The following is a 23172-nucleotide window of genomic DNA, read 5'->3' as shown; positions in this document are numbered from 1 at the left end:
CGGGAATTCTCCCACTCCAGGTAGGCACCGTGCGGGCACCGTCCTGCCAGCTTCCTGGCGGTCATCAGCTAGGGCGGCGGCCGCAGCTCAGCAATGTCCTACCCACTGTGCTTTCTCCAAATGGCACGGTGTGTAGCTTCAACGAAGTGCAAAAGAGGAATTTCTACACTGATCTGCACGAACGTCCCTATCCATACACCTGACCCCTGCAGCCCACATTCTAAAATTTTTTTTTTAACGCTTATTCGCTTTTTGAGAGACAGAGACAGAGTGTGAGCAGGGCAGGGGGCAGGGAGAGAGGGAGACACAGAATCGGAAGCAGGCTCCGGGCTCTGAGCTGTCAGCACAAAGCCCGACGCGGGGCTTAAACTCACGAACTGTGAGATCATGACCTGAGCTGAAGTCAGACGCTTAACCGCTTAACTGACTAAGCCACCCAGGTGCCCCTGCAGCCCACATTCTAAAACGGAGGCCCTTCTGAAATGCGCAGAGGGCCTGCCACAGCTCCTCAAGGAGCACGTCAGCGGTCAGCCACTTCCAACGTCGACACCAACGTGAGAGGAGCTTTAGAGGTAAAGCCTCAAGTCGCTACACCTAGAACCACAATTAAGCAAAATCCAAATTTATGGTGCACTTCCAAGAAAGAAAAGCACCTACCTGCAGCACCTCGAGTGTTCTTTTCCCCAAGAAGAACACCGTCATTGGATGAAACCTATCCCAATACCCTCACCAACAGTTTCATTACAATGGTTAAGCTTGAGCATCAAAGAAAAAGGTTTTCTTTCATTTCTTTTTCTTGGACTCATTTAAAGAATCTCATTCAGGCGTACAATCTGAAAATCTGGATCCTAAGTCGCCACCGGGAGCTGGCAGCGCTCTGCCGCCTTCTGCCCCCCAGGGAGTAAAGAGACCAAGTAACTCTCAGAGCTAAGAGCACGGTCTCGAGAAAGAACCAGCAAATGAGCGGGCGCATCTCAGAATGCAGACACCGACTTAGCTGCGCACCGCGGCTTCGGGCCGGCTCTGGGCCTCAGGCAGCCTCTCCAAATGGAAGGGCGAGCGGGGTTTCAGACGACGGCTTCTCACCCACCACCCGATTCCTCGTTAACTGAAAAGACCTTTTAAGGGGCCCCCATCTGTCGGGTTCAATTACACTCAGACTTCCTCACGAAACATCCACGATATGGGCCTAAAAAATCTTAAATTAAAAGCATATGATTTACATCTAAAGTAATCCAGAACTTAAATGCTTCTAACTTATATTTTAAATATCTGAGGCCCAAAATAAATAATTGGTAAAAGTACTCTGTTACTCAGAACGTTAATCAATTTTTAATTTATTTTGGAGACTTTCCGTTTTCTACATCCCACTCACTACTCGCATTTCATACGTACAATTCTCCTTTACTTACGGTTTACAAATTTGTAACCTTCTAACTAAAATGTACACTTTTTCCTCTGATCTACTGTAATTAAGTTCTTCTCCCTTACTTCTCCCCAAAATGTCCTGTCAGCAGCTTTCAACTGTTGTCTTAATTCTTTAAAAATCATTCATATACATGACTTAACGCCACGCTTAGGAGAAAACAGAAAAAGGACTGTTCCTTTCTTACTCTCACACCAGTTTCTACACGTAACTGTTTTACGAAAAACATTCACAAACCTTGTGTCAAGACACAGTAAGTGCGCTCTCTGGCGGGTTGATTTTATTACCGGTACAATTACTCAAAGCCAGAAAACCTACCCGATTGGGTTTAGCCAGATCATATATCTGACTCGGTATCAGAAAGCTTTCCTTTTAATTTACCGCTTGTCAATACACACACAGAAAACCACAGCAGCTTTACCTCCTGTCTTGGGGCAGAGGGAAGCACGGTGGGATTTCCACCCGGGGAGGCTGCCCATGGTGTCTCCCCACCAGCCCCGCGATGGAGAAAATGCTGAAGAAAGCTGGAGAGGCTGGTGGCTCCCTGCCGCCCGGAAATGCCTTCATCCAAGTGAGCCCCTCCGCCTTTGGACAACCCAAAGCCCAACGGGACACGGGACACGGGACACCGGCCCGGAGGCCCAAATCCAAAGGAAGGGGTGCCACCCTGTCTCCCAGCGCCCGCCCCCCAGCTTCATGGTTAGGACCGCAGGAGACAGAAACGGAGCCCTTAAAGGCAGGCCCAGGTCACCTCCGTCTTGTCTTGTTTTTGAAGACGAGGAAACTGGAAACGGACAATTAATACCAGCACGTGACTTGACCCAGGTCACCGCGCGGCTTCAGACCAGGGCTGCAGCCCGTGGCACGCAGAGGCCTGTTCTCCCAGTAACACACCCTGCTCCGGACACAAAACAAATCCCAAAACAAGCGGCTCACAGGTCCAAACCGCAGCTGCAACAGCACCCTTCAGACCTGGAACTCACCCGCCTGCCCCTGACGGAACCGTCACGAGGCATCAGCTGTGGAATCTGAACGGGCAGACTTCGTCGACACTTTCCCTGACTCGTCAAGATTACCTCTTCCAAACACAGGTAAGGAAGTCACACACGAAGGAGGACCACCCTCGGCACGGGCCGGCTGCTTGCTCACGAGTCATTCTCTTCTCGTGCCCGGGAGCAGCAGTTCCCACTGGAACTGCTGGGGGCAGGGTCTGAAATCCAGTGGGGCGTACCAGGTCATCACACTCACGAGACACCGCTGGCACTTCGCGGGTACGGCCAAGGAGGTTAAGACGTCCTTCGGCGCGTGAGACACGCTCATCTAACAAAACATCTTCCTGCACAAACTTCCAATGTCCCCGACACTCCAGGAAAATCAGGATTCTAACAGCTCTCTGAGCCTAGCATCTGACTCTATTCTACGCTCCAACGCAAAATGTTCTCGGGTAATTTTAACGTAACGAACTTTCCGGGAATTCAACTATCGTTCGAGTCTAGAAAAAATTCCATTTTGCTTTATTTGAAACTTCATCAAGAACGGCTCGTCATCTTGTAGGATTCCATCACCAACTAGTATTTGAGTTCCCAGTGTGTGCGGACTCACGCCACAGCCCTCCCCACCACCAGGACTCCGCATACGACGTCTGGGCATCTGGCCTGCTCACTGCCCCCTCGTGCATCTCACCTAACCGTTCACTTACGGAAATACGTGTTATCGTATTATACCCCACCGGCCTTCAATTTCTCCTTATGCTACAGTTAAGACATTTTACTGGTTTTTCCAATATAAATGTTTTCTTCACGTCACATTTTGGGATAAGAGGGTATCACAAAAAAACTGCTCTGAAAACAGGCACTGGTTCTGCCAGGGTGGAGCCCCACGGCCTACAGAGATGAGGGTCCACGAGTGTCTGCTGGAGGAAACCCACGCGGGATCTGGTAGGACACCTGCAAACACAGGGCGAAAGCCTGTCTGCGAGCAACACCACGGATGAGCCCACCTTCCCTAGGGACAGAGATCAGGCGTGGGCCACGCGGCATTCCAGACACACGAGGCACTAGCAATCACACCCACACAGCAGCCGTCCCAGACAAACTGGGACAAGTGGCCACCTTGAAAGTGAAGCGTGTTCGTGAGCACTCCCAAACCAAACCGGGAACCCCCGGTCAACACCACCTGCCCCTTATCGCTGCTCCCATCCCCAGGGCACGTGGGCAGGGCAGAACCCAGCAGACACTGGCAGCAAGGCGACAACAAGAGAGCCCTTAGCAAAAACGCTTCAAGTTCTCATCACCTACAAGGACAAATTCTGCCGCCACCACAAGTGTGACTTTCTTTGGAGCCCCCATGGGAAAAGACGAGAAGCCAAGGCTGATGGAAACTGATGCCCAGAGCCTGAGCTTTAGGTCACGCCAGGAACACCAGCATCTAACTGGGCACCCTGGACAGAGACACAGGCCACAGACGGGGAGACATCTTTCCAGTCTAGGTGAATTCTTTATGAAGTTTCAACTCACACGGTATAAAACTACCACAGGCACCACTGGGTTAGACCGTGAGTGTTTTTAGAAGACACGTAACTACCGATAGGAAGGAAAGCACAGGATGCTCCAGGAACACTTACAAGCACTGGCATCTGAGAACCAGCCACGTGGGACACAGTAAAGGGAAGAAAGGTACACCTTCCAAGATCTGGGGGGCTGGCTGCAGAGGACACACGACAGGCCGGTTCGTGCCCGGGAGCCGACTCAGAGGCACTCAGGCTGCACGTCACACGTGTGCCTTCCTCTCGCTACACCCGGGGCCAGGGAACCGAGGAGGGGACGCCGGCGTGTGCACAACTCCCGCCACCGGGCCAGGCGGGCCGGCGGGCTGGCGAGGGGGCCCCGCGCTCTGCTCTTACCATCGCACTTTGTTGCACGTCTGGGTCGCGCCGAGGGGGGAGCCGGCCACCATGGGGACTTGGATGGGGCTGTGCTGCTTGTTGGTGACCAGGTCCAGCTTCTCCTCTAACGACTTACAAGTGGCCTCCAGAGCCTGCAGCTTGGCCTCGATGCTATCCAACCGTAAGCAGATTGTCTGGTTAATGGAGTACAGGAATGACTGCAAGCGGAAAAGAGAAGACCCTCAGAAGGGACGCCCAGAACCGTAAGCAGCCACGTCCCCGGATGCCGACCCTGGTCGCGTCTGTTCGGGGAGAACCACCCCGCAGCGCCTCCGTGGGGGCCCCCTTCCCCAGGGCGCGCTTTCCGGGGCCGTCCCCGTGCGCCCAGGGTCCCAGCTCTGCGACAGCGCGCACGCGGTCTTCGGGACGCTGCCCTGCCGGCCCGAGTCGCCCACCGGGCAAGCGGCACACAGCAAGCGGACGGCCTGCCGGTGCCGGCCGGGCGCTTCCGAACAGCAAGCCCGCCACCCAGTGGCCGGCACGCGGCCTGCGCGTGCAGGGCTGCGGGCTCAAGTCCCACCCGCCTCCCTGGGCCATGGAGCTTCCCTCAAATTCGCTTCCCGCCAGGGGCGCTCCTGGGGGGGGGAGCTGGCCCGCAACCAGTGCACTGCCTGCTGCACGTGGGGGGGAGGGGGGGAGGCTCGAGAAACCACCGCCGAACAGAACAGGAAGCGGTGTCCATCTCTTCTCCCTCCGTTCCTGACTTTGACTTGGGAGAGTAACAGACACCTGCGAAAGACGGGCACGGAACCAGGAGACGGGGACCAGGGACCAGGCTACGGGGACAGACCAGGGCGGGCACAGGGCTGGGGGAACAAGAGACCCGGGCGGCCACGGGGCTGAGGGGACCGGGGGGACCAAGAATGGGGACGAGGCGGGCTCTAATGGGGAGGGGCAGACAACCCCAGTCCCTGCGCAACCGAGCTCGTCTTCTCAAGGACCTAGGCGCTTCTGAAACGGCCTGCGCGGGGAGGCGGGGAGCGAGGGGAGCCACGTGATGAACACAGTCCGCACGCGTGCACACAACCCGCTTCGTGGAGCGGTCACTGTGCCCACACACCTCCTCGCCAGAGCGGCCACTGGCAGGGAAGGCCCACCTGCACCCCCTCCGAGGACACTCCCGCGGGGACCGGGTGTGAGGACAGCACGTGAGGGCAGCGAAAGGACAGCGAGCGAACAGCGCCGGACAGCTGGGAGGGGGCAGCGCGTGAGGGCAGCGTGAGAACGGCGCGTGACGGCAGCACGTAATAAGAGGGAGGAGCAGCGCGTGACGGCAGCACGTGACCACAGGGAGCGGGCGGCGCGTCTCACTCGCGCTGCGCCGCCGCACGCAGCCGCGGCCTTGCGGAGCCCACGGTGCCACGGCGGCACAGGTGGGACCCAGCGTGGGGTGGGGACGGCGTGGCGCGGCGGGGCGCGGGGCGCGTGCTGTCGGAGGGCGCGGAGCGGACACGGAGCGGGGAGGGGACACGCACTCCACGCGGCAGGCGCGCCCCCAGCAGGCGGGGCAGGTGGAGGAGGGACCGGGGAGGCGCCGCACTCTCACCTTGATGGAGGGGTCCTGGCAGTTGATCTCCAGGCGCTGGCGCTTCAGGGCCGGCTCGTCGTCGTCGGTCACCACATGGTTCTCCAGGACCACTGAAAACCAACGGCGGGGACAGAACACACACTTGAACGTGAACGGCCGGACGGGGCCGCGTCGATACTAAGCTAGTAAGCAGTCGGGCCGCCTTTCCGGTAATGGAGAAATAACACAACCCCTTTCTCATTGTACTTGTTTCGTGTAAACTTAAAATTCTCAAACAGAAAACAGGAGCTCCCCTTAATCTCAAAAAAAAAAAAGTGCAACACCAGACAAAGGAGTTCCCTGATAGGCCACCAACTTGACCTAACACCAAAACGACAGACTTCCCACTTAGCGCTTGCTCCGTTGAGCTGCCCTGTTGGAACGTCAGCAGGAGAAAACCCAAGTAACACACATTTCTCTCCAGCGTCCAAGTCCTGTCTGTTGGCCACCGCACTGGAAAACCAAAACCGCTCTTATACTCCCTTTCCGTAGGTGTTTACTCCTCAAAACCGTCTCAGCCCCGGCGCTCAGGGAGACCGCCTCAGCTCTCCCTGCACCAGCCACCCGCCCTGTCGGCACCTCCCAACTCCCCCTCCCAGCTCCTCCGCACTCTGGGCCGGCCCGGGTGTGCTCCCCACCGCCTTCCTATCGTCCAGCATCCGCCGCAAAAACAACAGTAAAGGTAACACAAAATCCCACACCAAAACTGCCACAATCACATCGTCCCTGCAAACGCGCTTCTCTCTACCCCTGCTCCTCGGCCCCAGACCTAGTCAATCTGTAAACGGGACACACTCACAAACGTAGACAGAATTTCAGATTCGATGTTTGTTTTCCACATGATACGGTGAGGGCTTTTCCATTTTGCCCCGGTATTTCCTCCTTCTCGTCTTGCCAAAGTCACCAACCTTCACGGCCTAGTATATTTCCCCTCCCCCGGCCTGTGTGGTCACACGTGGACACAAACAGGTACACAGAGTGGGGCTGCCACAGGCTTACCAACAGATCCGTCTGCATTTTTCCTCTCCACTTAGCAACGGAACGTGGACAACCCTCCTGGCTAGTGGCTTCAATTACTTTTTAAGGGCAATATCAGAAATATTACCAGTGCGTGAGGATACACAGGTGCGTGTGTAGAACACCGTACGTATACATGCACACACCAAGACAGGTTACCACGGCACTTGTGGGAATAAACCGTAGCACGCAAACACTTGGGGGTATCATCTGTCCGCCTTTCAAGTGCACCCCACATTCTAGTTGAGCACCCCACATTCTGGATGGACTCGCCGCGACAGGCGTCATCGTCCGCCTGGCTCAGAGGGTGCTGTCTGACCACATCCCTGCTCCTCCCCCAACCATCCCAGAACCACCCACCGCCCAGCCATCTCTACTCCGGGAAATCTGTCCCCCTTCCCTGCAGCCCCGGACAGATGCTGGAACTCACACCGGCTCATGCCGTGATACCAGCCATGGCACGGTGTCTACCCCCCGGGAGGGTGCCTCCCCGCCCTTTACCCACAGAGCTATGCACAGATGTGGGCAAAGCACATCCTGCTGGCATGTGATTCCTCACCTGCTAAGGGACAGCTGGGGCCAGCGTGGGGAAAGCCAGGTGCCCTGCCCCCACCTCAAAGCATTGACGCTTCGACAGGTTGTACAGACTAAGGTTCCAAATAAGATCTCGATTTTTCTTAAAGCGTCAATGCCTTTAAGCCCATACCTACTAGATGACTCATCTCGAAGCTCCAAAACTTGGAGACGCTGAATAGTCCTATGGCTCAAACGTGAACCTTTCATGGGTCCAAGGCAAGAGCTGTAAACTGATTTCCTAGAGGTGAATTATCCAGAGCTGTACCTTGCAGACCCTTATAGCCAAGGTCAAAATTGACAGAAAGCATCTTGCTTACCAAAGGGCTTCGCATCCTGCACTGTGGATCCTGTGGAGGGAATGCCTCAGCCACCTCCATAGAAATGGGTGAGGATGGATTCTCATTCAATTAAGTAAAAATAGGAAAAATCCATGCCTGCAAGTGTTTGTGGTTAGCAAAACACGGGTTCTCAAAACCCGAGTCTATTTACTCCCACTGGTGGGTGAAAACTGGTAGGTGAATTGTATCAGGACTGGAAGACAGATCCTGGCAACCGTTATTCTAATCCTTTTAATTTGCTGAACAGAAAGCAAGTCCAGTGAGGTTAAGGGACTTGTCCAGGGCCACACGGCTAGTTCCTGTAACTACAGAAGAGTCCGTGCCCCACAGCAGCGTCAAGTACCTCAAGGCTTTAAGCAAAGGGGCAGACGTGTAAAAGGCAGTGCACCCGCGGCAGATGACAGAGGTGAGCGTGCCAGGATCCTAGCAGTGACCTTCTATGGACGTGGGGCTACAAGTTTACTTTCCTTCGTCCTTTGCTACGTTTGCACAGCTTGCTCGCGCTGCCTTTTAGAATTCTGCTCGCAGTACTTTTAGATAGAAGAACTCCGTGTTCATTACAGCCGTGACTAACAACTGGAAGGGCAGGCCTAAAGAAGGCAGCAATCTCGGTCCATGCTAGACGGGCATAGTGAGTGTAGCCATGGCCGGGGGCGGGGGGGGGGGGGGGGGGGTGTGGGCGGCAGCGAGGGGACATGAAAAGTAGAGGAACCTAAACATCTTTGTTTTCATACATGCCAATAAGCAGTTCTTCTGCTAGGATTTACTTCTACTTGCCTAACTACTTGTAAATTTCCCAAAGTTCGTATTTTATGGATGAGGGAAAAAAATCATCTCAGTCTTAAGCCCACTCTAGAGGCAAACACGTATATGCAGCGTGGTATTTGCTGGGTGTGTGCAAGTCCTTCTGGACCAGAGATTGGAAGCTTTCTGCCTACTAAGGCCTCAGAGAGCCCCGTACACAATGGTCTCGAGAAACAGTAAACTATAGTTCCCAGTTATTTAAGGAACAGAGACGGGATAAAACCAAGCTTAGAAATGGTTTCTCTGAGCCTTCTCTGAACTATAATCTACAGAGAAACAATTTATTTACGAAGGAAACTCTCTGGAAGTTTAACAGTTCTAAAAAGGTTTAAAAGTTATGTAATGGGAACATTTTTCTTTGGTAACATTGCAATGTGTGTTTTCTAAAGAAACTGTCATTCACCTACCAAAATATGAAGACATTTTTAAAAGTGTTCTACAGTGATAGCGCTTCTGTTTTTCTTAGCTCAGTGGCATCTAAGGTGTGGTGCTAATGAGGCCAAGGTTCCAAGTTCCAGCTCTAAACAAACAGACTAACTTTCACAGACAAAACTGTGGTCACACAGCTGCACTCACAGACCGTAACTTTGTTCGGTGACCTGCCAGGCTCTTGATCTCGCCAGCCAACAGGTGACAGTGGTTCTTACAAACAAATCAGAAGCAAACTAAGAGGTAAAGCACAGCATCCCTCAAAAGAGGACCTCTATTTCTTTGTGACTGCTCACGTGATTCTACAATCATTTCTACTACTCTCTCCCTTCCAGAGCAGAGCTGAGCTCCAAATGAAGTTTTTTCCATTAACATATCAAACAGATCACAAAAGATAGACGTCTTCCTACTTCTTATGAGATTTCTGAAAATTCTCTTTTCTGCGGGGGGAAAAAAAAAGTCAGCCTTTCAATTCTATTATTCCAAAAAGAATAACCAGGCAACTAAAACACTCAGTGATTGTATCGTATGCGCTTCTCATTTCAAACTTTAAAAAAAAAGAGGGGGAGGAATTTACTAAGAAATCTTCTAAAACAAATGTGTACACAAAGCTTTTCATAGATGAAATTCTTAAAATGTAGGGTTTCTTTTATACACAGTCTGCTCAAGACAAATATTTAAAGTTTCAAAGTAGATGTGTGCTTTTAACATCATTAAGAAAAATTACCAGCCTTAAACAAAAATACAGAGAAAAAGTCATTCTCACACACAGTCAATGACAGAATAACTGAATAAAACATTACTGCGAGGGGCGCCTGGGTGGCTCAGTCGTGAAGCGTCTGACTGGCTGAGGCCACGATCTCATGGTTTGCTTATGAGGTCAAGCCCGTGTCGGGCTCTGTGCTGACAGCTCAGAACCTGGAGCCTGCTTGGGATCCTGTCTCCCTCTCGCTCTGACCACCCCCAACTCTCTCAAAAATAAACGTTAAAGAGAAAAAACCCACTATTGGAAATGTGACTATTAATCATGCAAATAAACCAGTTGAGTGTTTAAAAAAAAATTATTAAAAAAAAAAAGTGAAAACTTTTCCGGGAAATCTGTTAGCGTCGTATCAAAAGTTTGAACATACACAGCAGTTCTACTTCTGGGAACTTACCCTACAAACACATCTGCGAAGATACACAGGCAAGGGTCCTGACTACCAGGGTGTGGTGCAGACAAGGTCAGTGGCGTCTGCGGGGAAGAGGCCCATCGGTCGGGGCACACGCGAAGCAGACCTGTGCGCTCCCGCCAAGCATGGTTTCCAAGGCGCACTACAGTCCGGGGGGAAGCTGTGGAACCCCAAGGGTCACGGGACCACCGTGGGCAGGGGAGGAAGGTGGCTTCCCCCTGGGATGGACGGCCACGGGGCCGACGTTCCGGCTCCCCGTGGTTAGCGCGTGCATCGCCTTTGCTCTTGCTTCACTTCTCAAAGGAAAGAAAACTTCTGGAAGTGCTTCTGGACTTCTGAGGGACAGAGAGAATAAGAATGTGAGCTGCCCCCCAGCTCCCTACCTGGGTGACCAGGACTCAGGTCTTCCACGGCAATCTGCACCACGTCCGCCAGATCCTGTTCTGACATCATCCAGAGCGAGAGGAGGGTGGCCGGCGAGTGCGCAGGAGTCAGACTCGCGCAGGACTGCGTCTCTGCCACCTACAGAGGCGAGACAGACAGGGACAGGGAGATCACACGGTGACCTGTGACGTGAGGCTGACCGCCAGCCTCGTGGCTCCCAGATCACATCCGGTGCCGTGCTGTTTGATACAGGCCACTCCTCGCTCAGACCACCAGAAGGGAGTGCTCTCGGAGAAGCGAGCGGCAGTTCAAAACCCTGCTCATCCTCACCGCCAGACCGGCCCTGCCCCACAGCCTCCCACCTCCCGCTTCCTCGGTCCACTCCGCGCACCAGCCTCCCCCGCTCGGCCTCCCGTGACGGCCTGAGCACTGACCGTGCCGTCCGCCGGCCCGGACTCTCAGCGGCCCCCGCCCGGCGGCCCATCCTGCCACACACGCCGCACCGCCCGGTACCACGCTGCCCTGCCTCCCGCTTTTACCTGAACGGGCCCTTCTACCCAGGGCTGTTGCTCCCATACTCCGTTTCTGCGGCTCAAGGCACCATTCCGCTAAGCGCCTCTGCTTTGCTTTCCTTTGGCTTCCAGAGCAGACCCAAACCACAGCACCGCCCTGCTACCGTGGCCTGGGAGCACCATCGTCCTTTCCCCCAGGCGCCCTCACGGGCAGGGGTTTGAACTGTCATCCCTGAGCCAAAAACCATGTCTGGAACAGTCAGTTACTTTCTTCTTGCTCCTGAAACACTCTGATTAGGCCAAGAGAGACCTTATCTTCCAAAACAAAAATGAGGCCGTGTCGTGTCAGATACGGTCTATCAACACACGGATCTAAACATGCTACGTAAAAATGGGACATCCTGGAGAAGTCAGGAATCCACGTCACCGTGATACTTTATCTTACGTGTTTTGTTTTAATTATTTGTGGTAAATGTTTATAAAATAAATCCTGTATCGATCTTTCCCCAACCAGACTATGCCCTCAACTCTACAGCTAGTTCCTTTTGGCACCAAGTGCTCCCAGCCCCCAGTCAACACTCCTGTGGGGCAGGAGGAGTCAAATTAAAGTTTCCAGATCACCCGCTTTCAGCTACGGGTCTAGCGACAACTCCTGTTAACGAGTAAGTTCCAAGAGGCATAAAGCTCTAAATTCTCACATCCTGTGAATAGAGTGGCTCCTCTTCCCCTTCTTCCAGATTTAAATTCTACATAATTTCTTAGAGAAAACAATTATAAAAAGGAGAAACCAATCTCCTGCCTTAAATCTCCCTTTTCTTTTTTCTTTTGGTGAGTGCAGGGGGTAGGGACAGTATGGGGGTGGGGACGGGCAGAGCAGAGAGAGAGAGAGAGAGAGAGAGAGAGGGAGGGAGAGAGAGAATCCCAAGCAGGCTCCAAGCTGAGTGCAGAGCCTGATTCGGGACTTGATCTCACGAGCCACGAGATCATGACCTGAGCAGAAGTCAAGAGTCAGATGCTTCACCAATTGAGCCGCCCAGGCGCCCCTTAAATCTTCCTTTATGGAGTATGTGCAACATTTCTACGTAAATGCATGATCAAATGTATAACCGGTAAACTTGCAAAGGTGCTTCTATTCCCAGTTGATACACCTGACTCAACAGCGAACAAGGTGTCTATGCACCAAAGGAGAAACTGATGACAAGCGCCAGGGAGGGAAAAAGGCCTCAAGGTACTGTGACAGAACCCTTTAAGAGCCCAACTACGAAAAGACAGCAGTGACGAAGATTTTTAATCTTTCCATGTCCCGCCATAAAAACACACGAGCAAGTGGGATAGCAAAACCAAAACCCAGGCCCATGTCTATAACAAGATTGAGTGATGAGGTATTCCTATTGAACCCCAAAATACCAGCAAGTGGGGACAAATCACTGACAGCTACAGGATCGCCATGGTGGGAGCAGGTACAAAGCAGGAAGCAGACAGAAGCAATGGGACAGGGTGACGACAGCAGCTGAAACCAGGCGGTGAGCACAGTCCAATGGCGGACAGCCGCAAAGGGCTTTGCGGGAGCATCTAGAAGGCCTAGACAGTCTGGGCCCCATGAACTCTCAAGGCTAACTACCCAAAGCTCCCTTCTAGGCTAAATACCCTAGAGAGAAACAACTGGAAATAGAATACCAAACGTACAGGACAGAGAAAATAGAGACTGAGAGAAATGGAAGTCTGGTTGAAGATGAGAGAGAAAGGTGTACCCGGCTGGCTACATCAGTGGTATGTGCTCTGAGTGGTGAGTCCGAGCCCCATGTTGGGTACAGAGCTAACTTAAAAAAAAAGAAAGTGGGAGAAAAAAAACAGAGCCAGGAGACCTCAGAAAGTGAGTTACTGCGTCTTTTAAAACTTTCTAACATCAATAGAATGTAGAGCCTAGAACACGGAAATTAGAGATAACTATTCTAAATCCTGCCTCCCTTCTAAACATCCAGGCAAATTAATTCCACATGAAAATGAACAACAGAAAATACTGAAGTCCAATCTCATGCAAAGATTATATGTTTTAAAAGAGACTAAAGGAGCACTTGGGTGGCTCGGTCAGTTAAGCGTCCGACTTCAGCTCAGGTCACGATCTCGCGGTTCGTGGGTTCAGGCCCCGCGTCAGGCTCCGCGCTGACGGCTCGGAGCCTGCAACCTGCTTCGGATGCTGTGTCTCCCTCTCTCTCTGCCCCTCTCCCACTCACACTCTGTGTGTCTCTCTCCAAAATAAACATTAAAAATACTTTTTTAATAAAAAAATAGAAAAAGAGACTAAGGGGGAAAATAATAGCACTACAGACCATGAAAGCGTAAGGCCATGTCCTTGAAAGAGATGAAACCCAACCCTAGTATTCCAAAACAAGCTGAACTACACAGAGGGAGCGGGTTATCGTTAGCCGTTAAGCCAGCGTTACAGACGTGCAGAAGTGAGGGGACAGGACGCAGGAGGGAAGTGAGGAGGCGCCCGGGAGCACATCAACACGGCAAACTGTGCCTTAAGAAAAATGAAGTGAGAAAAAGGGGGCAAATTGGAAGAATGAGAACGAAAGGAAGGAAGAGTTCAAGAATGAGGAGCACAGAAGACGGGCAGAGAAGGCCCCGTGGACGTGGAGAGCAAGGCTCTAATGACGAAAACCAAAGCAAAGTCCAAGGAAACAGAGCACTCAAAAGGGTGAATCAAGAAAACTCTTCAGAAGGGGGAAAGTTTAAAACTACTTATGAAAAAGACACACCACAAACCTCGGTGCGGGAGCGGGGGGACGAATCAATCCCAAGACACGTGCTAATAAAAATTAAAAAAAAAAAAATTCCTTTACACATCCAGGCAAAAACACCAGGTGACTTAAGATGGGCAAAAACGGATGATCAAATACAACACAAAAAAGTAGATTAACGTGTCTAAGATACTCGAAGAAAGAAATGTGAGCCAAGAATTTTATATCCAGACAGAATGACTTTCAAGTGTGAAGGCAGCAAACATTTGTCACCCGCTAGCTCTCAGAGAAGGGCGTTCCCATCAACCCTTCCTGAAAAAGCTGCTAGAAAACAAAGCTCAGAAAACTCAAGTCACTTGAGGAGCCAACACGCACACTGGCTGGGGGTGAGCACTGTGCGTTTACAAGCAGAACTAAGACTAAGTGAAGAATATAAAGGAGAGAGCACCGCCCACAATGGCTACACGCTCTGTGGCACACATACGACTGTTCACAATGGGGAAAAACGTTGGGAGAACACACACAGAAAAAGGCCGACGATCTCCCATGACCACGTTGAGTGGGAGCACTGGCGTTCCCTTCTGAGAACGTTCGTGTGCGGACGGGTACTTCTGGGACAGTCCAGGTCGATCATTCTTCGTGTCCTTGAGAATCAGGACAAGCAGACCTGTGCCAAGATCTACGTACCCAAAAACCCGAAACAAAACAACACAACCAAGGCGTGGTTCTAGAGGCAAAAGGGTGGACGCAGCCTACACGTACACCAACAGGGAGTTAAAACAGGGCCCACGAGGCCACACGACGGGACGCCAAGTGGCCGTGTGAAAGAGCCAGGCAGGTGTCTCCCAGAAACCACGCCCAAGATACAGAATTATATGAATATAAGCGGGGCAGAAAGTGTATAGCATGCTTTTTTTTTGAAAAGAAATATGCTGGATATGCACAGACTATTTGCACAGATGATTCCTGGGACATAAGAGGGAGACAAAATTATTTTTCCCTTTTCACTCTCTTATAATATTTGCATTTTTATCCTGCGCATGTGTCACCTTCTCAGAAATAAAACTGGTCAGCTAAACACATGGGCGTAAACTGCTGGGGAAATCCTCAATTCCAGCGTCCATCCCAGAGCGTGCTGCCTGGGCGCTGGAGCGCGTGTCCCTCCCTAGGAGCGGGTGTCGCACGCACGGCAACCGCTCCGAGGAGGCGCCACGGCGAACCCGGTGGACCCAGGAGGGTCTGTCAGGCCTGACGCGGGGTAGAGAACAGATGTCTGCTGACTCCGTGTCCTCCAAAGATGACCCCTAAGTACAGATTCACTGGCAGTCAGTCTGAAGATGGGGGCTACTCGGGCCGTAAACTTGGTCGTCTTCTGTCCAAATTAAGAGCCCAAGCAAAGATTATTAAAGGGTACAGTGAGCTGTTTCCTGAAGGCAGTGGTCCTCGGGGACAAAATACCACCCAATCAACCTTTGACCTGGTGGATTTAAAATGTTTTGGGGTCACAGATTGCTTTCAAAATGTAAACAAAACAAAACAAAACAAAACAAAAAACTGTAGACCCTTTTCCAGGAAAAAAGCACGACAGACAAAATTCTGCCAAGTTTCAGAGCTTCACAAACACCAGGAAGGGCTGCCTATCTCAGCCGCCCTTCTCCTGATGCTCAGTGGAGGAACCCGAATTTACTGGGCCACGCGGCCGCCAGACCGCTCCCCCCGCCAGCCGCTCCTGCAGCCTGGTGACCAGGCCTGGCCGAGGGGGTATACGTGCAGACGCGGGGCAGCTGCCACGACACCTCGTTGAGGACACCTGGCGTGTGGCCACAGCCATCCTGTTTTCCTGCTGCTGGACTATAGGGATGAGGACGGGACAGAAGGAACCAGAACAGCGGAGCAAAGGACAAGACGGACGCTGCCACATGTCCCTGGACTGCCGGCCTCAGACTTCCTTATCAGAAAGGAAAATAACCAGCCACCTGCTCTGAAACAGCGTATTCTGGGATCTGTAATGCGCAGCCAGGCTTGACCTAAGTGTTGCGCACCGAAGCCGTTCGCGACGGCCCTGGGCTCACAGGCTCCGTTCGCGACGGCCCTGGGCTCAGAGGCTCCAGGTTAAACTAGCTGTCTCATAAAGGGCTAATGGAAAGTTTTCAAACGCCCAGTTCAAGCTTTTTCCTGGCCTCTAACAGTTCCGCGAGCAGCTGAGGAAAATACTCCAAACTCTCCATAAAATCCTGCATCCCAACGTCTTCCAAATGAGGACACCACACGTTATCCAAGTTGTTTACTCAAAATGGTTCTGTTGCCAGGACAGAGTCACTTAAAATTCTGCTAACAGGGAAGGTTTGAATAGAAAAAACTAGGGCAAGAAGCCCAAGAAAACTGGAACAGAGCGATACATGCGGTTGCCATTTTGGCAAATTAAATTTACCATTTCTCAGAAGTCCTGGAGACAGTCCAGTCTTAACATAATAAAGCAGCTGGACTGAGATTAATGTACGACAATGTCTCTGATGGCAACGACTGGTCAGAACCTTAGCAAGCCCACGAAGACAGCGTCTTCCCTGGGGCACAGGAAGGAGAACCCGCCGACCACGATCAACGACCTAAGCGCCTGAACTTCGGGGAACGAGAAAAGAAGTGACGGCAGGCAGGCCGTCCCGTCAACCGCTGCACTTGTTAACGGGAATGACACTGCTTCAATCACACGGAGCAAAATGGAAAGATCCCCAGAACACAACGCCAACGGAAAGGAATATAAGAGGAAAATCGCCCGACAGCATGTATACGATCCCAGTTCGGCTTTCTAACAAGTGCGCGCTCCCGCGCGCGCGCGCGCACGCGCGTGTGGTCACATGTCTGTGTGTGTAATGCACACGAGAGGCCTGGAGTGATCACGGTGGACCTGCTGGTACCCGTGAGGGAGGGAGGGTGTAGATGACACGGGCTCCCTTCATCCTCTGTCCTTCCCGAGGGCGGAGCTTTCCGTAGGCATGTTATGACGATCACCGTGAAATGCTTTCTCTACGACAGAACAGTACGTGGCCAAGGCCCACGGCATCAAATCCCGACAAACACGAGGGAGCCGCCTCAGCCTGCAGGGAAGCGGCATCGGGGACGGTCCTCGCCATCCTTTCTCCTCTCCCTTCCAAGTCCCGCCCCTCCTCGCCTGGGCTCGGCGGGCCACCTCGCCACCTCCCCCAGGGCTTCCCTGTGGCTCTGTGGGCACCCCCCCCACGCCGTGCCCTCCTCACAGCCCCTCCACAACAGCTCTGGGCTCACTCCCAGAGCTACTCCCCCACCCCCCCATCTCCATGGCTATGCTCCCCTCCAGAGCACAGCCCCCCAAGTTGCTGCCTAGACTTGCTGTCTTCATCCCCTCTAGAACCCAGACCAGCGGTCCCCTCTCCCCCCACCCCCCCCCCCCACCAGCCAACCGCCCAGGTGGGTCCTGTGCTCCTCGCCCGCCGCACCTGCACGGGCTCTGTCCCGCCTCCTCCACGCGCCTCCTGGCCTTCCCTTCCCTCTGTGGAGGTCGGCGTCAGACGGAATGCCCGGCTGGGGGCAAGGCCTTTCTCGGTCCTTCTGGAACACCACCTGCACGCTGATGGCGCAGGCTCACCCTTCAGCTCAGACCTCTCAGGTGAACTCCAGACCCACGAAGCAAACAGCCTCCCGACACCACCCCTGGGAGTCCAGTCTCGATTTCGATGTGCCCAAACCGCACTAGACCCCCACCCCACAACCGCCCTGCTCCTCCCAGACCTTCCCTGTCAAAACCTCCAGTCCTCGGATCTTGTCCCTCTTAGAGCCACTCTGTGGGCGAGCGTCTGGCTTCCTGCGCGCTGGCCTCGTCACCTCACATCTGGATTTGTGTGCTGGCCTCTGCGTGGGTCTCCCCGCTCCGTCTTTGCCCCGTAACTGTTCCCAATACCCAGTGAAAAAGCTACTTGGACCGCGTGAAAACACACGTCAAACTATGCCCCTTACCTGTTCGAAGCCCACCAAAGCCTTCCCACCAACTCAAGTGCTTGCTGGAGTGCCAGCCGGCACCCTCCGGGGCCCGTCAGGCTCTCCCCACTGCTGCTTACGGGTCCGTGTCCAAGGTGGCCTCCCCACCCGGCAGGCACCCGTTCAGCTCAGGGCCCCGGCACTCCAACACCTGCCCGCCCCTACCCAACGCCACCTTCCCAGAGACACTGAATGACACCCACTCAAAACCCACCCCCAGCACCCGCCTCCCTGCTCCCCTCTCCCGCTTCGGTGCACAGCACTGATGGTCCACCTCACTACGTGTGCTAAACACTTACTTCGTCTGACACCTGTCTCCCCTACTGGAAGATGAGCCCCACTGGGGCAGGAAGTTCCATCACTCTGCCCCCTGCCTAGCAGAGGCAGCACACTGGAACGCTACGAGCCCACTGTGGGGTTAAGTGCCAACGCACAACTGGGAAGGTCAGCATTTCCACTAAAACACCACGGAGTAAGCTCTTCAAAGTACTGCCTTTGTGTCTTGATCTCAATAAGGACTCAGTAGGAAGAGCCTGCAATTATCGATCTTGTGGTCATGAGTTCAAGCCCCACGGCGTGTGTACAGATTGCTAAAACAAGAAATAAACTTCAAAAAATAGAAGAAAATCAAAAAGGACTAGACCACAATGGAGTCATGAGTCTGTTTAGTTTACGACGGCCAACTTCATACGACTGGCGCGCTCAGTCGTTAACAATGAAAGTATGACAAGCCGCTCATCACTTGTCAACAGCAGACACGAGCAGCCGTTCCATCAGCTGAAATACAGAACTGCACATTTATTTTTAATTTTGCTAACTTTTAAATATTTCGGATCCCCATAAAATAAAACCACAAGGCCATTAAAACAGGCGTAAGAGACAAACTACTGTATTCGAGCACACACACAACTTTGCTTTAGCAGTAACAGCTAAAAAATAAAATGCTACAGGCGATCGGCTCTCGTTACGTGAAAAAACACAGCAAAAAAAAAAACACCAAATAAAGCCTCCCTGTGTTGACACAAGGACCTTCCCAGTCACTGTGGGAACAACACATGAGTTGTCTCACTAGGGATGTCACACGTACGGGATTTATTTTCTCATCAGTTGTTTTAGGGCAGAAATTGTTCACAGAGCCGTTTCCGACATCAACCCTCGAGCGAAGCCTTGATGCTGAGTGTGATTTGGACGAAGTTGTTTCCGCACAGCCTCCCCGGGCAGCGACCTGACTCCGGCTACTACAATTATTTACCAGCCATCAGAAGCATGCAGAGGGGCCAGTCTAAAGAGACACAGTCGGCGGAGGCCCCTACCTTGCAGGCCCTTGAGGTCTAGGGACGAGGACATGAACTGAGGGTTGGGAGCATCCCGGGACAAATACATGACAGTCTCAGGACGCCATGACACGACACAGACGCTTGGGACCAGACAGCAGTGCCGGGGAGGACCGCTACCGCTGAGGCACTACCGCACGCCCGCCGCCCCAGCCCGCAGCCCGCCGAGCCGCCACCTGTCACCCCGCATGGCTCCTGTTGGAGGCTTCGAATGCACGTGAGCAGGAATGTCAAGCCCACCACGCCATCAAAACCACAACAGGGATTTCCATCCCCACGGAAGGACGTGGCTAAGCAGCACTCGAGGCTAAATCTCCAGAAACAGGGAAACCTCCAGGAAACTGAAATCATTCCATTTAGTCAAATCCTTTTGGATGGAAGTAGTACCGTAATAAAATAATTAAAAGCTGGTCTGCGGCAAGCAAAAAAAAAAAAATCAGTATTTATTAAGCTGAGATATGTGGGAAAAACTCTGCTCGCTTCCTTTTTTCCTCCGAAATCCGTGCAGGCAAAGGACGAACTGGGGAGGAAAGGGACACAGTTCCATAAAAGGTCAGGGGCCAGATAAACAAGGACACTGGGAAGCAGGAAATCCTTCTTCCCAAGGTTTTCACTTCTTGGGAAAACCCAGCCCACCGGCCCTCGTGTAAGACAGCCCCCGAAATGTGTTTACCTTTAAAATGAGACAAAGAAGGCCAATTAAGCCTCAGATAGCAGATCCTTCCCCTTAAGGTTAATATGTTTGGCTAAACGTGCCACTTTCACTCTTCCTTTCCAAAAACTACAGACCTCCTCAAACATCAACCACGACACACGAAGGAGAGGTGGCTGGATTCCAGCCGCTCCCACACCCCCACGGCCCTAGTTCACACGCGCACGGCACCCAGGACCCCCTTTCCCGCCTTAAAGTTAGTGAGGCCCCCAAAGAGTTAATGCTTGTATGGGTGCATCTATCGGTAGTTACCATATTTGAAATTAGAACAGAAAATGTTTGAATATTTCTTTATTCGTTTGAAAATTGTAAAAATCAACATATTCCATGTTAACATACAAGATAGTTTCCAAGACAACAGCAGCAGCAAAATCTTAGCAAGAAGAGGGCCACAGTGTGGCATATTCACAAATCTGTCTAACGTCAGACTCACTGGGAAGCAGCTGGATCCCCCCACACACATCAGCTCCCAATGTGCTGCCCTAGAACGAACCATCCTGGTTGACACACATGAAGAAAATTCACCCTCACGCAGAGTGCTGTGGGGACAGTATTTTACCAGCCTTTTCCTTTTCCGGCACCTGTGGATATTCTTTCTTAATCCAACAGCAAAACTCAACTGGTGTTTTATTTTTCTAAAGTCATGTTGCATTGACACCCTATGAGTGAACATTTTACTTTATTGTTTCAAAATTCATTGGTCTGGGGGCGCCTGGGGGGCTCAGTTGGTTAAGCATCCGGCTTTGGCTCAGGGCATGACCTCACAGTGTGTGGGTTCGAGCCCCGCATCAGGCTCTGTGCTGACAGCTCGGAGCCTGGAACCTGCTTCGAATTCTGTGTCGCCCTCACTTTCTGCCCCTCCCCCGCTCACACTCTGTCTCTCTCTCAAAAATTAAGCATTAAAAATTTTTAAAAACAAAAAATAAAGTTTCATTTAAAATAAAATAAAATAAAATAAATAAAATTAAATTAAATTAAATTAAATTAAATTAAATTAAATTAAATTAAAATCCATTGGTCTGTCTTGCACTTTCAATGGATCTTTTACCCAAGTGCAACTTTGTAACATCACGCACGGAACATTCCAGGTGTAGTTTATCATGTATTACCAAAAGCATCACATTCACTAACACTGATATCAGAAATACCTTTAAGTACTGAGAAGCTATCAGGATCTCGATGACAGATACACACTTCCCAAAATTCCTATTCCACTTGAAAGTGCAAATTTTCTCACCAGTAATGGTGCCACAGTGGCTTTCCTTGAAGCAACAGGCTAACTTAATTCATTCAGTAAAGGGGAGCCCGGATGGCTCAGTGGGTTAAGCATCTGACTTCGGCTCAGGTCACGATCTCACAGCTTGTGAGTTCGAGCCCCGCATTGGGCTCTGTGCTGACAGCTCAGAGCCTGGAGCCTGAAGTCTGCGTCGGATTCTGTGTCTCCCTCTCTCTCTGCCCCTCCCCTGCACACACTCTGTCTCTCTCTCAAAAAATAAACAAACGTTAAAAAAAAAATTAAAAAAAACTCATTAAGAAATACCCTAGGAGCACCTGGGCGGCTTAGTCACGAGCATCTGACTTCAGCTCAGGTCACGATCTTGCGGTTCGTGAGTTTGAGCCCCGCGTTGGGATGCTCTGTCCCCCTCCCCACCCTCTCTCTCTCTAACATTGAAAAAACAATGCCCAGTTTGTCAGCTGTTCTTTTACGTGGTCCATGAGAAAACACAGCTAGTTGAGCTAGTAACACAAGTGCAGAAGGGGTGTCTCCAAGGCAGGGCTCCGAATCCGAAACACGGCAGAAGAACTTTCCATAACCTTCCTGTGTTGTCATACTGAGAATGAAACAGAGGGGTACTCGAGGGCTGAGACTTAATAAAATGAATTTGACTGCTTCCTCAGGGACATTCTTAGGTGAAAATGGCTGTTTTTAATTGCACGGCAGTGAAGAAAACAAGGACCCAGCTGCGGCCGGGGGCTTGGCCTCCGTCGGGCCCAGGCCGCGGCCGCTTTGCCACATCAACCCTGCACCACCGGTGCAAGTGTCAACCCACAAAAAAGACAAATGACCTCTTAGGATCATTATGAAAACCATTTCGACCTCACAGAGCCCCCGGCAAGGTCTCAAGTCACCCATGTGGCTCCTTGGACCACACTTTGACAAACAGTGCTTTCAGATATCATAGCTCCAGAAAGAAAGCAGAAGAACTGTGTAGGACCTAAAGTGAACTTCAGTTGTCTGCTATAAAATATAAACCATGAGTGCAATTACAAGCAACTCTCACCTGATTTACCAACTGCCAACGATAAACGGGAAAACACTGCAGAAGCCTGTATGTGTCTTGCCATAAAAATTTTGGTGCTTACATTACTGCATCCACATGTTACTTCTTCCTTGGTAGCCATAAATTGTTCACGCTGTCAAGGATTTACCCCGACAACACACAATACTACCTCTGCCAGAGACGCGGGAGTGTGAGAATGTACGACGGATTGCAGGCCTGAGAGCCGTCGCCTCATTTCTTAGTCCTGGGAGGAATTTTAGCGAGTGTCTGCGAACTCTTGTACGCGGCAGCAAGTGATCTCGCACTCATTCACCGATCCTTCAAAAAATCATCACTAGGCACTGTGCTAAACAGCCACTCCAAGAGAAGAGGGCAGTAACTACACGTGACAAATGGGCTCCCCCTGGATCTCCCGCTTAGCTGGCGCTAAGAACAGGCCTAGGCAGGGGTGCACCGATGAGGCAGCTCCCCCAGCCCCAGTGGAGACCTGAGGGAGTCGGCAGAGGCAGGAACGAAAGGGATACAGGTACAGGTCTACTGGCCGGAACCCCTGAAAAGTCCACAGCATAAAACTAGGAGAGGCCTGCTCTCAATTAACCAAGACAAAGAGACCGGTAGATGCAGTGAGATCTTGGGGGAGGCAGGGGGTCATTAGCCATAAACAAATTTCAGGGGACATTTATATGGGCAGTGTCGGGGTGCCTGGGTGGCTCAGTCGGTTGAGTGTCCGACTTGGGCTCAGGTCATGATCTCACGGTTTGTGAGTTCGAGCCCCACGTCGGGTTCTGTGCTGACGGCTCAGAGCCTGGCTCCTGCTTTGGATTCAGTGGCTCCCTCTCTCTCTGCCCCTCCCCCGCTCATGCTCTGTCTCTCTTTCTCTCTCTCTCTCTCTCTCTCTCTCTGAAAAACAAATAAACATT

The 23172-nt window shown here is 52.0% G+C and overlaps 1 protein-coding gene across 12 annotated transcripts in view; it reads right to left on the bottom strand.

Moving 5' to 3' along the window:
* BANP (BTG3 associated nuclear protein) overlaps nt 1-23172 on the bottom strand; it is a 304623-nt gene that overhangs the window by 266606 nt on the left and 14845 nt on the right. For 9 of the 12 annotated variants that reach the window (XM_045045585.1, XM_045045590.1, XM_045045583.1 and 6 more), the window contains exons 2-4: nt 10657-10795; nt 5917-6008; nt 4329-4528 (exon numbers count right to left, since the gene is read on the bottom strand). In XM_045045585.1, the coding sequence (XP_044901520.1) occupies nt 4329-4528; nt 5917-6008; nt 10657-10726 (362 nt within the window). In that variant the 5' untranslated portion in view covers nt 10727-10795. Of the gene's footprint in view, nt 1-4328; nt 4529-5430; nt 5808-5916; nt 6009-10656; nt 10796-11196; nt 12063-23172 lie in introns of those variants that run through there. The other 3 variants (XM_045045584.1, XM_045045591.1, XM_045045593.1) reach the window with 3 other exon arrangements.

The sequence above is a fragment of the Felis catus genome, chromosome E2 (genome assembly GCF_018350175.1).
Source record: "Felis catus isolate Fca126 chromosome E2, F.catus_Fca126_mat1.0, whole genome shotgun sequence".
Lineage (NCBI taxonomy): Eukaryota > Metazoa > Chordata > Mammalia > Carnivora > Felidae > Felis > Felis catus.
The sequence above is the reverse complement of the archived record's forward strand: the minus strand, read 5'-3'. Positions and strand labels throughout refer to the sequence as shown.